Consider the following 13,212-nt stretch of genomic DNA (forward strand, 5'->3'; position numbering starts at 1 on the left):
TGTGGTACTGGGAAGGAACCCAGGGGCATTCTATACCCCTAGCCCAATTTTTTATTCTTTATTTTGAAACAGAGTCTCACTAAGTTGTGAGGGCCTCATTAAGTAGCTGAGGCTGGCCACAAACCTGTGATCCTCCTGTCTCAGCCTCCCAAGTACTAGGATGACAAGCATGGGCCACCACACCCAGCTGCTTTTTTTTTTTTTTTTTTTTTTTTTTGCGGGTTGGTCTGGGGATGGAACCCAGAGGCATTTGACCTCCGAGCTACACCCCCTGCCCTATTTTAATTCTTTATTTTGAAACAGAGTCTCACTAAGTTGCGGAGGCTCTCACTAAGTAGCTGACGCTGTCCGCGAACCGTGACCCTCTGGTCTCAGCCTCCCAAATGCTGGGATTACAAGCATGCGCCACCACGCCTGGCCTCAGCTGCTTTTTAATTTTTATTCACTTATTTATTTTTTTATGTGGTTCTGGGGTTTGAACCCAGGGGATTCTACCTGTGAGCTATGTACTAGTGCCATTTTACCTGGCTATGATTCATAAGTAATCTGTAGATGTTACTTTGAGCTATGTAGCAACTTTTCACCCATAATTTTGTATTTTAGTATTCACTGATGAGTTTGTCTGAATCTGTTTTTCATCAGTGATTACCAGGCGGTGCTTTTCAATCATCCCTAATATGTCTAGCCAGCAGGTATTTTCCTGCAAGTCCCCTGGATAATCTGTTCGGACTTAAACTTGGTATCTTTTCTTTGGAGAAACCTACACTAACTTAGCTTTCTCACTGCAGCCAGGTCAGGGTTCTCCTTACACATTCTGGTAGCCCCTGCTCTTATGCTATTGCTTTGCCACAATTGCAATTAAATCACTGTGTAATCACTTAATACCGACTTCTCCATGTGCACCATTAGCACCATAAAGATGGACTATTTCTCCCATATTCATACCCATGACCCTGGCGCCTAGGCCAATGTTTGGAGCGTAGTTATTGCTCAATAAATTGAATAAGTAGGCACAGAATTCCAACTCTTTCCACTTGTGGAAGGGAGGAATGAAATTCCTGCTTTTCTCTCCTTCCCTAACTTTATGTTGGCTGTGACACTGTCGAGTTGCTACACAGCAGCTGTGTGCTCTGTTCTGAGCCTTAGACCCAGCCCATCTATTTGGGGATGAGGAACTCCAGATCAGGGGAACACATAAGCAGAATATAAAAAAAAATTTAAATGCTCACCCACAAACACACACACACACACACACACACACACACACACACACACACACTATGCTGTGGCCCTTTGCATATTTCCAAATCTTTCTTTTTATCTCATAAGGATCTAACTCTCTCCCCTGACTTCTTCCCATTCATTCAGGCTATTTATTAAGGAACTTCTCTGTGCTAGATGCTGTCAGTAGTCAGCCTGCATGTATGTGCCAGGGCTGCGTACCCCTCTGCAAATTAAAAAAAATTTTTTTTGTTTGTTTGGTACTGAGGATTGAAACCAGGAGCATTCTACCTCTGAGCTATGACCCCAGCCCTATTTATTATTCTTTATTTTGAAACAGAATCTGGCTAAGTTGCAGAAGGCCTCACTAAGTAATTGAGGCTATTCGGGAACCACGATTCTCCTGTCTTAGCCTCCCAAATGCTGAGATTACAAGTGTGCACCACCACACCCAGCTCTTGAACTTTCAAATAAAGAAAAGGAATGGAAATTGTTGCTGTGGGAAAAATCCAAATTGTGTTGGAATTCCTGTGGTTCTTTTATAGTTTAATACTGTGTGTGTGTGTGTGTGTGTGTGTGTGTGTGTGTGTGTGTGTTACTGGGGATGGAACCCAGGAGCATTTTACCGCTGAGCTACACTTCCAGCCCTATTTTTTATCCTTTTGTTTGAAACAAGGTCTCACTGAGGTGCAAAGGGCCTCACTAAGTAGCTGAGGCTGTCTGCGAACTGTGATCCTCCTGTCTCAGCTTCCCAAATACTAGGATTATAAGTGTGCACCACCACTCCCGGCTAGTTTAACACTTTTTAAAACTATGAATCTCTTCATGTTTTTTCAACACATGGAGCTTCTAAGAACCCTAATGGGTCCAGGTGTCAGGCTTCATGCAAGGTGCCTTAGTAGGAAGCAGGCAGGCACAGTCCCCGCCTCACTGAAGTAGCTGTGCTGGAGGAGCAGACAGGTGGGGTGAGGGAAGGATGTTATTCATGTTACCAGGTAACAGCTGGGGGAGGGGCTGGCATTCTAGGGATCAGCATCTGTCCATGATTTGCAGCAAGATGGGGCTGAGGACCAGGGAAGTACCTGGGGAAGGTTTGATGAGAGAGTGTTTGAGTCTAGCTGGTGTGGGTGTTCTTGTTAAAATAGAAGGGGTGGGTTCTTCTACACCCATGGATTTTATTCCAAGGGCTTAGAAAGCCACTGAAACAATCAGATTTGAATCTCAGAAATTTCTCTTTCCCACCTCCAGGTCTCTTGGGGCCTCCTGCTCCTCTCCCCAGGTTTTCTCATGCTCTGAGACAGCCTCTCTCATTTCCTTTTTTCACTATCCAGGGAGAGAATCCTCACTCTTGACAGTAAGCCCACCTTCTCATGAGGATTGGGATACAGCTTATTAACTGCACTTGAGACAGTATAGAGAACTGGTTTAGGAAAATGACTTGTGGGGATTTGGCTTCTGAAAGGTTGTAGAAGCTCAAAGGAAAAGATCTTGGCATGAGGTGGGGATAGGGCACTACATTTAGGAACCCAGGGAAGAGGCCAGAAGAGACATGGGCGGGGCAGGCCAGGGACACTGCTCACCATACCGCTTTCTCCCCAGCTCCCAAAATGGTGATGAAACCGGCACTTGGCCCAACAACCAGTTTGACACAGAGATGCTGCAAGCCATGATCTTGGCCTCTGCCAGTGGTAAGTGGTGTGAACATGTATGGTGGGATGGGAGACGTGGGGCTTGGTGCCTCCCACAGCCATTTTGGCCAGAGACTGGATATCAACCTATGTGGTTTCTTCAGGGAATCTTGCAGCTGGTGAGAGAGGACCCATGATTCCAGGACAGGGAGCTGGGTTAAAGAATAGCAGAGGGATTGGGGGTGGAGGCTGGGATACCCAAAGCACAGTAAACAAGTAATGATCCATTGAAGAGATGTGGGTGTAGTGGGCACAGTTTAGGTCTGGATGGGGACAGCACAGGCCGGGTCTTAGCTTTGCCATTTGCCATCCTTATGACTTTGATCAATTTCCTCAATCTCTTAAATCAGCCAAGAAAAATTGGACAGTAACTCCAAAAGGTTATTGTGAGAATTAAAGCCTAACCCACTGGGCCTGGCACATACAAGCTCCTGGTCTGTAATGGTGGGTGTGGATATTTCCAGCAAAAGGCCAGAGGAAGAAGGTTCCTTTTCTTACTGAGTCCTGATGCCCCAGGAAGTCTTCGGTTTTCCCCACAAAGCTAGGAATGAGCCTACAAGCAATAGAGATGGAGCCTGTGGTAGTTGTCCTTGAAGAGTTACAGGGTCCTGAGCAGGGTAAGCAAAGTAATATCATTAGCACTGAAGAGCACAGGCTTTGTGGCCAGGCTGATCTCGATTCAAATCCTGGTGCCACCACTTAGCTATGAGTCCTTAGGTCAGTCATTAGGCCCTTTGAGGCCTCAATTTCACTTATTATGAAATGGGCACAGTATTGACACTGTGATGCTGTGAGGGGCACATGGATCGTGGGTTTGGCAAGGCACACTAACATAGTGGCTTTAATTGAGTAATCATTGTCTTTATTGACCTATAGAGATAAAAGGCAGAATTAGAAAAATGGCTATTATTAAAGATTAGCTTCCAGAGCAGCAAACTGTGGGCATACAGGGAGGCGTGCAGAGGGCTAAGACACTGGCCTTATTATAGCGAACTGAGCCCTGCCCCAGCACATCTGGAGGACTTGTGGGTGGAGAACCAGGAGCAATCCCAGCATCGCTATAATCATAATTGTGCCAGGGCATAGGCTAAACAAACTAAGGGCCTCATATCAGTCTTCTCAGTCCTCCAAGGCGGGTATGGTTATTTACATTTGACAAAAGGGGTGTGAGATGTCACTTACACCCAAGTGATTAGGTCCCCAGTTTTGAGCTGCACGCCTGTGATTCCAGTCCAACCCTACTCCTGAGTTCATGCCCTAAGTTCAGTCACCTCAGTGACTGGCTACCTTTAGATACAGCCTCAGTTTCCCTTGTAGCTGACCAGGTCTAGGGGCTGAACTCTTCTTAATAACCTTCATTATTCTCTCAGATTAGGGTTGCCAGATAAAATACAAGGTGCCCAGTTAAATTTGAACTTTAGCTGAACAAGTAGATCTCAAATGTTGCATGAGACTGACCTTACTAAGAAAATGACTTGTTTACCTGAAATCCAAATGTAACTGGACACCTACACTTTTCTTTGCTGGTATCTGAGGCCTGCTCTAGATGTCTGTGAGGTTAAGTGGGGCCAGGCCAGTGGTTGGTGAAAGGACAGAAGCAGGGAGAGGTGGTGGGGCTGCCAGAGGCAGAGCTGTCCCAGGTCTGGTGGGGCTGTGATCCTAGAGAGGCCAGAAACTGAGTCTAAGGGGCAGGTTGCTGGGTCTGGGAAGAGGCCAAGTCCAGCTCTTGAGGGAGTAAACAGGTCTATTTAGCTGTTGTGGCCTTGAGCCCTAAGGCCAGAAAGTTGGCTTTTAAGCCTAAATCCAGATGTTAAAAACAGAAATGGAAGCAGTATTTATGGCCCCAAATTCTCCCAGAAGTTCTCCTGGAGCTGGGCCACTGCAGCCTGCCTGGCACGCTCCCTGGTCAGGGCTCCACCCTCCGGCCCACACAGGGCCTGACCCGAGACAGAGCCTGGGCCCTGGAGAGCGGACTCTGGGCTGGAGGAGACAGGGTCAGGCCCTGCTCTCACTTGCACACCCACTCCCTCACCCCAGAACCAGAGAGGTTTCTGGAGAGCAGCCAGCCAGGCCCGCGTGCTGCTCAGGGGGTGAGAGGGAGAGTAAGAGGGACCCTTGGGAGGCTTTTTAAATAAACATTTAGGGGAGGTGTGCTCCAAAGGAGGCTGCTGGCTGCAGCCCCACCAGCTGTGCTCTAGCTTCATCAGGCCTCCTTGGCCACTTCCCAGGAGAGGAGGCCCTGGTTCGTTCTCGCTGCCTTTCTGTGCCTCCTTGGACTAAGAACATCCTGGTCCTTGCCTCGCAGGACCTTCAGGGAGAAGCCATTGAAGGGCTGATTCTATAGAAAGTCAAAGCTGGCCAGCCAATTTCCTCCCCTCAGATTCCTAGATGGGGAACTGGCCTCTGGGGCTCCAGGGCCTGGCCCAGATGACAGACGGCTCCTGGATGGCAGAGCTGACCAAGCCCAACTGCGGCCTCACCAGCCTCCGCGCTCCCCTGGTCACGCATGCGCAGCCCTAATCGCAAGGACCCACTCTGGGCTGCCGTAGGCCTTACTCATTTTCACCTATTCCCCGTACTTCTCAGAGATCTTGGGTGAGGGTAGGACGTGGGCAAGGCTGGCTTCCAGTCAGCCAAGAGCTTATCTGTCTGTTCTGCCTCCCTTCTGGTTTCTCCTCTCTCTCCCTTCTCTCCCTCTCTCCTCTCTCCCTTGACACACACACACACACACACACATCTCTCTCTCTCTCTCTCTCTCTCTCTCTCTCTCTCTCTCTCTCTCTCTCTCTCTCTCTCTCCCCTCTCTCTCTTCTCCCTGTCTCTCTCTCTCTCTCCTCTCTCTTTCTCTGTCTCTCTCCCTCCCTTTTCTTTGGTCTTCCCTCCATCTCCCAAATCACTGTGAAATCCTGGCTCTCTGCGGCGGGGTCCCGGCCCTTCCCCCTTCCTTCCGTGAGGGGGTGAGGGTGGGGGGCTGTTATCCTCGGCTAGCGCGGGAGGGGAGAGGAGAGGAGGGGGCGGGCGGCTGAGGATCTGGCTTCCTCCCGGAGCTAATTAAGGAAAACCAGGAACCGTGGGCAGAAGGAACCGGCGGGGAGGAGCCGCGCGGGAAGGAGCGGAGTTCGCGGGCAGCTGCTCTCTGCCACCCAGGCCCCACTCCCCGCCCCCAGGAGGCTTCCAGCTCCGGGGCAGTGGGACTTGAAATGGAGGCTGCAGAAACCCTGCCCTGTAGGGCAGCGGCGGTCAGACCCTGGCGCATCTCTGCTCTTTCTTCTCTCCTAAGCCCCCCCCCCCCCCCCGTTCTTCCCCGGCATCAAAAATATTTCCTGTCTCTGGGTTTCTCAATCCCTGGTTGTTGTCCCAGGATTACTCAGCCTCTCCGGCTTTAGACACCCTCTCCGCCGGCTTCCAGGGCCTGAGGTGGGGGCCGAGGGCTCCCGCTAGCGCTTCCTGCGGCTTTAACTCCCTCCCAGCCGCCGAGGATCTGCCGCCCTCCAGCCAGTCAAGCTGCCATCTTCTCCACCCCCCACCCAGCCGCGGAGAGTCCGGGATGGCAGCCTGGTTGGGGAGGCAGCGACCAACACCAAGGGAGCTTACCAAGAGCCCGAGAGCTAGATGATGCTGTCCCATTTAACCTTCATAAAACCTGTCATGGTGGTGCACCCTTATAATTCCAGTACTTGGGAGGCTGAGACAGGAGGATCACAGGTTCACAGCCAGCCTCAGCCACTTAGTAAAGAGCCTCAACAACTTAGTGACACCCTGTTTCAAAACAGAAAATAGGGCTGGGAGGGGTAACTGAGAGGTAGAATGACTCTGGGTTCAACCCCAATGCCACACACACACACACACACACACACACACACACACGAAGAAGAAGAAGAAGAAGAAGAAGAAGAAGAAGAAGAAGAAGAAGAAGAAGAAGAAGAAGAAGGGAAAGAAAGAAAATAGGGCTGGGTGTGCACCCCTCGATTCAACCTCCAGTACCAAAACAACAGTAGCTCCAACCCTGTGATAGGTACTTGTGCCTTTAATGTACACACGAGTCACCTGGAGACCTTGTTATGCTGTAGATTCAGAGTCTGCACTTTCAACCAGTTCTCAGGTGATGTTGAGCTAGGGCCAGAATATGCACTTCTTCTAGGGGCCCTAATTCCTTCTTTTGTACATTGGGCAGCTGGGCTGGCAGCACTCTCTGGTGTCACTTAGGTAACACGCCAAGCCTCTGTGTGCCCTGCACCTCGGATGTCTGCTCCCCAGGACCATCTCGGGGTCTCCCAGAGCAGGGCTCAGCCCTATTTTCTCCCCGCCTCCTTGGCCTTCAGAGTAGGGCTAAGTCCAAGCCGGTGGCAGTGGTAGAGGGAAGTAACTATCCCCTCAGCGTACATGCGGCTGAGACCACTGTAACACGCCTTCTGGAGCCGGCCTCTCAGTCTTGCTTCCTTCATCTGCAAAGTGAGGATGATCTCAGGGCCTCACTGGGAGTTGTGTTGAAGTTAAGAGACCACACATGCAAAACCTCTACAGAGTGTCTGGACAAAATAGGGAGTCAAATGCAACCAAGAAATGGATGCTTTGGAAGAGCTCCCTCCACCCCAGGAGCAGACCCACTGGACCACTGCTCTGTGCAGGGCACTGGTTGGAGGATTATGTACCAACCTTGTCTAGTGTGGAAGCCAGAGGCTGCCTTGAAGAGGCTGAGGCAAGGCTCTTGGCCCTAGAGGAGTCCTAGCGAGCATGTTCCCTACTCAGGTGCTTTACACACCTTTCCTTGTTCAACTTTCACCAAAACCAGAAGAGATAGATACTGTTATTGCCCCATTTTGCAGATCAGACAATTGAGGCAGCCAAGGGAGTTTGGGTAGATTTGCTCAGTATCACAGTAAAATAGAGATTACCGTGGTGACCACTATGTTCCCAGTGCTCGGCATGGTCAGTCCAGGGTGTGTTGAGTGGGCATTCAGTGGCTTGTGGTATAAGAGCGTCACTGCCCCACCTCTGATGATAGGATCTTCCTCTGTTTCTGCAGAAGCTGCTGATGGGAGCTCTACCCTGGGAGGAGGCGCTGGCACCATGGGCTTGAGTGCCCGCTATGGTCCCCAGTTCACACTGCAGCACGTACCCGACTACCGCCAGAACGTCTACATCCCGGGCAGCAACGCCACACTGACCAATGCAGCTGGCAAGCGGGATGGCAAGGCCCCTGCAGGTGGCAATGGAAACAAGAAGAAGTCAGGCAAGAAGGAGAAGAAGTAACATGGAGGCTGGGCCATAGGGCAGCCTCCCTCCCCAGCCAGCCCAGCTTCTCCTTACCTGTACCCAGGCCTCAGAACTTCAGGGCTCACCCCCAGGATACTAGCAGGGGCCAAGGCCATGCTCCCCTTGGGAAACAGAAACAAGTGCCCAGTCAACACCCCCCCTGCCCCCAAGGGGTTGAATATGCAAAGGGAGTTCTACGGGGAACCCCCATCCAATCAGTTGCTATACCCATGGGGGTAGTGGGGCTAGTGTAGACACCACAAACCATTTGTCACACCCCCTTTAGTTACAGCTGAACTCCTCCATCTTTCAAATCAATCAGGCCCATCCCCTCCCACTCCTTCTAAGTTCTCCTCTTGAGTAAGGTGGTTGGGGAGTCGAGGTACCAGGTAACCTAAGAAGGATCACAATTACAAAGAGCTGGAAGAGCACCGTGACCTCTCGGTCTCTCCTTCAGTTCCCAGTCTTTTCCCCAAGCATGGTTTGGTGCCAGTCCTTTCACCTTCTAAAGCCTGAGACCAATGCTCAAGTTTTGGGGGAGCACTGCCACCATCCCCATGGTACGGATGCTTGCTGGATTTAGGGAAGGCATTTTGCTATCAAGCCTCTTCCCAGTGCCCTGGGGACCAGTCTTTATTGTTTTCTTTTTCATTGTTTAATGTTCCAAATGCATGCTGTAACTTTCCCTACCTCTCCTCAAATAAGAGACCCCATTGCATGTTCTGAGAGAGTCAGGGGTGGTAAGATAAAGGAGGGGACTGGGTATATGAATGGGGGGAGGGATGGACAAAGCTTGGCCCATCAGTTAGCAGGCTCTTACAGGAGGCTCTGTATGTCCCCAGGTTACTGGCCAGATCCCTGAATTCCAGCCATAAATCAAGCGCCAGGCTGGACCCCCAACCCTCACATATAGGATTCAGTCCAGGCAGCCCACTTTTGGGCTGAGCTACTAGGATTTAAACGGGCATTTCAGTCCAAGAAAGCCCTGAGTGGGTTTCAGGTCCCCTGGAGAGGTCCGAGGAACCTCTGTGGGTGCTGGGTACTCCAGAGGTGCCACTGGTGGAAGAGACGGTGAATCCCCAGCAGGAAGTGAGGCCCGGCTGGGCTGTTCTTGGTCCCTAGCTTGGGAGGTAAGGAAGTAGATCAGGGACTAAGTGGATAGAAAGTCTCAGCCCAAGACAGGGCTTCTCCACGGGGACTCTGCATCCTTAAGCCTAGACCCTTTCACCTTACCAGGTGCCATTTTTTCTCTCTGAAGGCCACTGTCCAGGCCCCTAGTCTGCCCTCTAGTGGCCAGAGCCTGGTTAAAGTCCCCCAGTGCCTCCTTGTGCATAGACCTTCCTCCGCCCACCACCCCCTTCTGCCCCTGCAGTCTGGTTCTCCAGCAGGGCTGCAAGAGAACCCCTCCCCAGCCCGTAAAGTAGTGTAGACCCCACCCCCGCTGATGTAGAATAGCCAATAGTGTAGTGCGGTGTGCTTTTACGTGATTGCGAGCGGGCAGCGGGCGGGGGTTGCGCACAGCCATCTGTCCTTGCGCTGCCCGCGGCGGCCCATGCTGTGTTTTGTGCTGTGTCCCCTCCCTGGTACTGACTCCTTCTATAAGCGCTTCTCTTCGCATAGTCACGTAGCTCCCACCCCCTTCCCAGTATCTCACGCAAGTTTTATACTCTAATATTTATATGGCTTTTTTTCTTCGAAAATATAATAAAAACTTTCTTCTGAAAGGTGGACTGTTTTTTTAAAGAGATGGCGCTCCTGGCATGTGTGGACGAAGTGGAAGCGAGGTGTATGCTGGAAGAAGAATGGAAAGGGGAGGCGATTGCATCTTGGTTTTGGGTCGTCGAACGCCCAGATCTGTTTCTGGTTTGCTGTGCGTGGTGTGGTCTACCGAGTGTGTATGTCCAATATGGCTGTGCATGCTTTTGCAATACCTTTGTGCCTCAGAACCTGCGTGTGGTGGGCTCTAACTGCTGGTGTCATCGGCGTGCGGGTCGTTGTGGGGGTGGGAGTGTTGTGCGGCACGTCTTGCGCATGGGTGTGCAGCAGTGCGCCTGCGTTCACAGAGGTTCTCCGCGCCAGTCTCCAGGCAGAAAAGGCAAGGCGGCGCGGGCGGGGCGGGCGGCAGCAGCCGAGGGTGCGGGGCTTAGGCCTAGTCCCCGCCCCTCCCCCATCAAAATGTCCTCTCCCGGCGCCTTTCCGTCCCCTCCCCCAGCTGCCAAAAGGTTCGGGAACGCCACGGGAGTGGGAGGTGAGCCCCTCAAGGCGAGTAGGCAGTCCCGCCCTGTTTTCCATCCCGCTCCCCTCTCCACAGCAAATCGGAGTGAAAGGGAAGGCTGGACCAGCCGCCCTTTCTCAGGGGCTTCGGCACTCTCGCCCCTCCCCCTCCGCCTGCCCCTCCCTGCACGAGGATTCCGAGGTTGCTAGGTAGCCTTAGGAGAGCAGGACAGACGAGGGGCAGCCAGGAGAGGCCGAAGGACCAACCCACTGGGTTTATCTGCAGGGTCAGCGAGGTCACGCCCAACGACCGAGCCAGAGGCCATCCAGGCTTCCTCCGCAGGATTTGCTTCTCCTGAAGTCTGTTGTCATGGAAACCAAGCCTTTCCCCCAAAGCAAGTGGAGGCGACTTTCTTGCGTGGGAGGAAGGGTGGTGCGCGCGGCTGCTGAGCTGGGAGGTTTTGTTTCTAAAGCCAGGCTGCGGAGGGGCGGGTGCCGAGCGCCTGGGTTCTATTCCAGGCACGACAGCAGACAGGCAGAGCGTGAGAGCAGCTGTGGTTGGTCCCCTAATTGGTATGTGGGGCTATACAGCCCTGAGCCAGAAACGCTGGCCTCTTGGGGAAAGGAAGGGAGGAGGCAGGCAGCCCACCCCACACCTCCGGCCAAATGGGGGGGCTATTTAAAAGGCGTTTATTTCCAGTTCCAGAGGCTGCTCTGAAGGGGCTGAGGTCCTCTCCAGGCTCCTCCCCTTCTATCCTGGGCAAGGTTGTTCTTAGGCTTCTTTGTGTGGCCCTGACCTGCGCTCTGAGTGGCCAGTCATCTGGAGCCTGACCTTGGTTGGGCTTCTGACCTTTGCTGCACAGGCTCGGGTTTCCAGCCTTGCCTAAGCCCCTCTACTTTGGAATGTGGCATTTAGCTACCAGGAGAGGAAGTGATAGGAATGGGAAACCAGGACTCAGATGTTTCCCAAAAAATACTGGTTTGTGTGACATCTGGGGGCACTGGGAAGTGGAGAGTTAGGAGTAAGTTTAAATAGCAGTAAGATGGAAGAGCCAGGGAACTGGAATGGGCCCTTTATTATTTTTTTGGTACAGGGGAGTAAACCCAGTCTTTTTTAGTTCTGAGCTACACTCCCAACCCTCTTTATTTTGATATAGAATCTCTCTAAGTGGATGAGGACCTCACTAGGTTGCTTAGGCTATGGCCTCAACCTGCAATCCGTCTCAGCCTCTCAAATACTAGAATTGCAGGTGTGCATCACCATGCAAGGTTTCCCTGACTTCTTTATGGAAGTGGTCCTGAGGTGAGCTCTGGCCAGGCAGAAGCCACCAGGTATGGATGATCTCTCACCCTGCGCCCAAGCACAGTGTGGGCACCTTTAGGTTTTTGACTGATTTGTCAGGTCAGCTGGGGTGTGGTACAGGAGAGTAGAGAAGCCTGAACTACTGTGAAAAAGAAACAGCTCAGAACTTCACAAAGGAGGCTGGAAGGCAGTGTTTTTTCAATGCTTTATTAACAGTTGGAAACAAACCCATCAAACTGGAGGTGATGATATCCCAGAAGCCCAAGAGGCAAGGGAAATAGGTTTGTATTTTGTACCTTCCACACTTTTTTTTTTTTTATTAAATGCATCTTAGCAAAAGTACATTAAAAAAGATAGGGTCAAAACCCTAGATGTCAGCGAGCAAAGGGAGGAGGTGACTCTGGAACAACAAGCCCCTGCACCAGTCTTCCCTGGAATAGCTCAGAGGAGCTGCTTTTGCCCCTCTAGACACAAGCTCTAGCAACCACAACTCTGCTACCTGGCCACAGGGCCCCTGTTGTTACCCTCAACTCTCCTAGGCTCTGCCTTGCAGTAACTAGAATTCTGGGCCAAGCCCTTACAGTGCAATGCTCTCTCCCTAGCTGGGGTGGGAGGCTCAGAGGGTCTAAGGGGGCAGAAGTGTCACCCTATGCCAGAGATTCTGAGCTTCCTGAGGTTGGGGCCACCATACAGGTTCAGTCTGCCCACTGTTCAGAAGGGAGCGAGGGCAAACCGTGTGCAGAGCCACCTGCGTGCTTACTTCCCAGTGTCCAGTTAGCATCTACACATTTGGCTTGATAATTTGTTAAGTTCATAAAAATGGTAACTGAAGAGCTCCTGCAACTCTTAGGCTTGGCCCAGTCCAACCAGAGCACAGGTTTCTCCTGCCTCAGAACAAATGCTGAGGGAGGATCTAGATACCTTGGCCTTGGGGTCCAGAAGTCTTGAGACTGGGGCCAAGGACTAGGGGCACATTCAAAATTGAGGCCCGTGGGGAGAAACTCCAGGAGCTCTGAACCTACCTCTCATATCATGGAGGGGAAAGGGAAAGGAAGAATTATTTTTCTTAAAAAAATTTTCATATAAAAATAGATCCATTTGCAAAACAATTTCTCAGCCAGGAGGCTCCACCTCCTATTTCCTTGGAGACAGCAGGTGAGGTGTTGGGATGGTCACACTAACAGCCCATACTCCAAAGGAGATGCACCAACGTGCTGCTGAAGGCATGGGCGTAAAGCAAGGCAGCGGGTGGGGGCAGGCCCCATCCTGTCCCTATGCCACAGCTACCTGCTTTAGGCTCAGGCCTGGACCACAGGCAAACAAGTAGAGTGGGGTCCAGAACTTCTGTTTGGGGAGGCCTGTTCCAGGAAAGGGGGGTTGAGGGTGGGGCTTGCTCCTGGTTTTCTCAGAAGCAGCTCCCAATGCCACAGCACTAGTAATAAATAACAATAGCCAGGAGGAAGAGCAGAGGTGACAGCAATGGAAAGAAGAATGTAGCCCAAAGGTTCACAAGCCCCATGCTGTTCTCAG

At 51.7% G+C, this 13,212-nt stretch overlaps 1 protein-coding gene across 22 annotated transcripts in view; it reads left to right on the forward strand.

Annotated features, from left to right (window-relative positions):
* Positions 1 to 8,162, forward strand: part of LOC308274983 (protocadherin gamma-C4) — a gene marked incomplete at both ends in the record, with an annotated part of 798,148 nt that extends 789,986 nt beyond the window's left edge. For all 22 annotated transcript variants that reach the window (XM_080712992.1, XM_080712987.1, XM_080712983.1 and 19 more), the window contains 2 exons: positions 2,821 to 2,909; positions 7,936 to 8,162. In XM_080712992.1, coding sequence (XP_080569118.1) covers positions 2,821 to 2,909; positions 7,936 to 8,162 — 316 coding nt within the window. The remainder of the gene's footprint in view (positions 1 to 2,820; positions 2,910 to 7,935) is intronic.
* Between the last annotated feature and the right edge of the window lie 5,050 nt (positions 8,163 to 13,212).

This window comes from Muscardinus avellanarius (genome assembly GCF_963383645.1).
Source record: "Muscardinus avellanarius genome assembly, chromosome: 1".
Lineage (NCBI taxonomy): Eukaryota > Metazoa > Chordata > Mammalia > Rodentia > Gliridae > Muscardinus > Muscardinus avellanarius.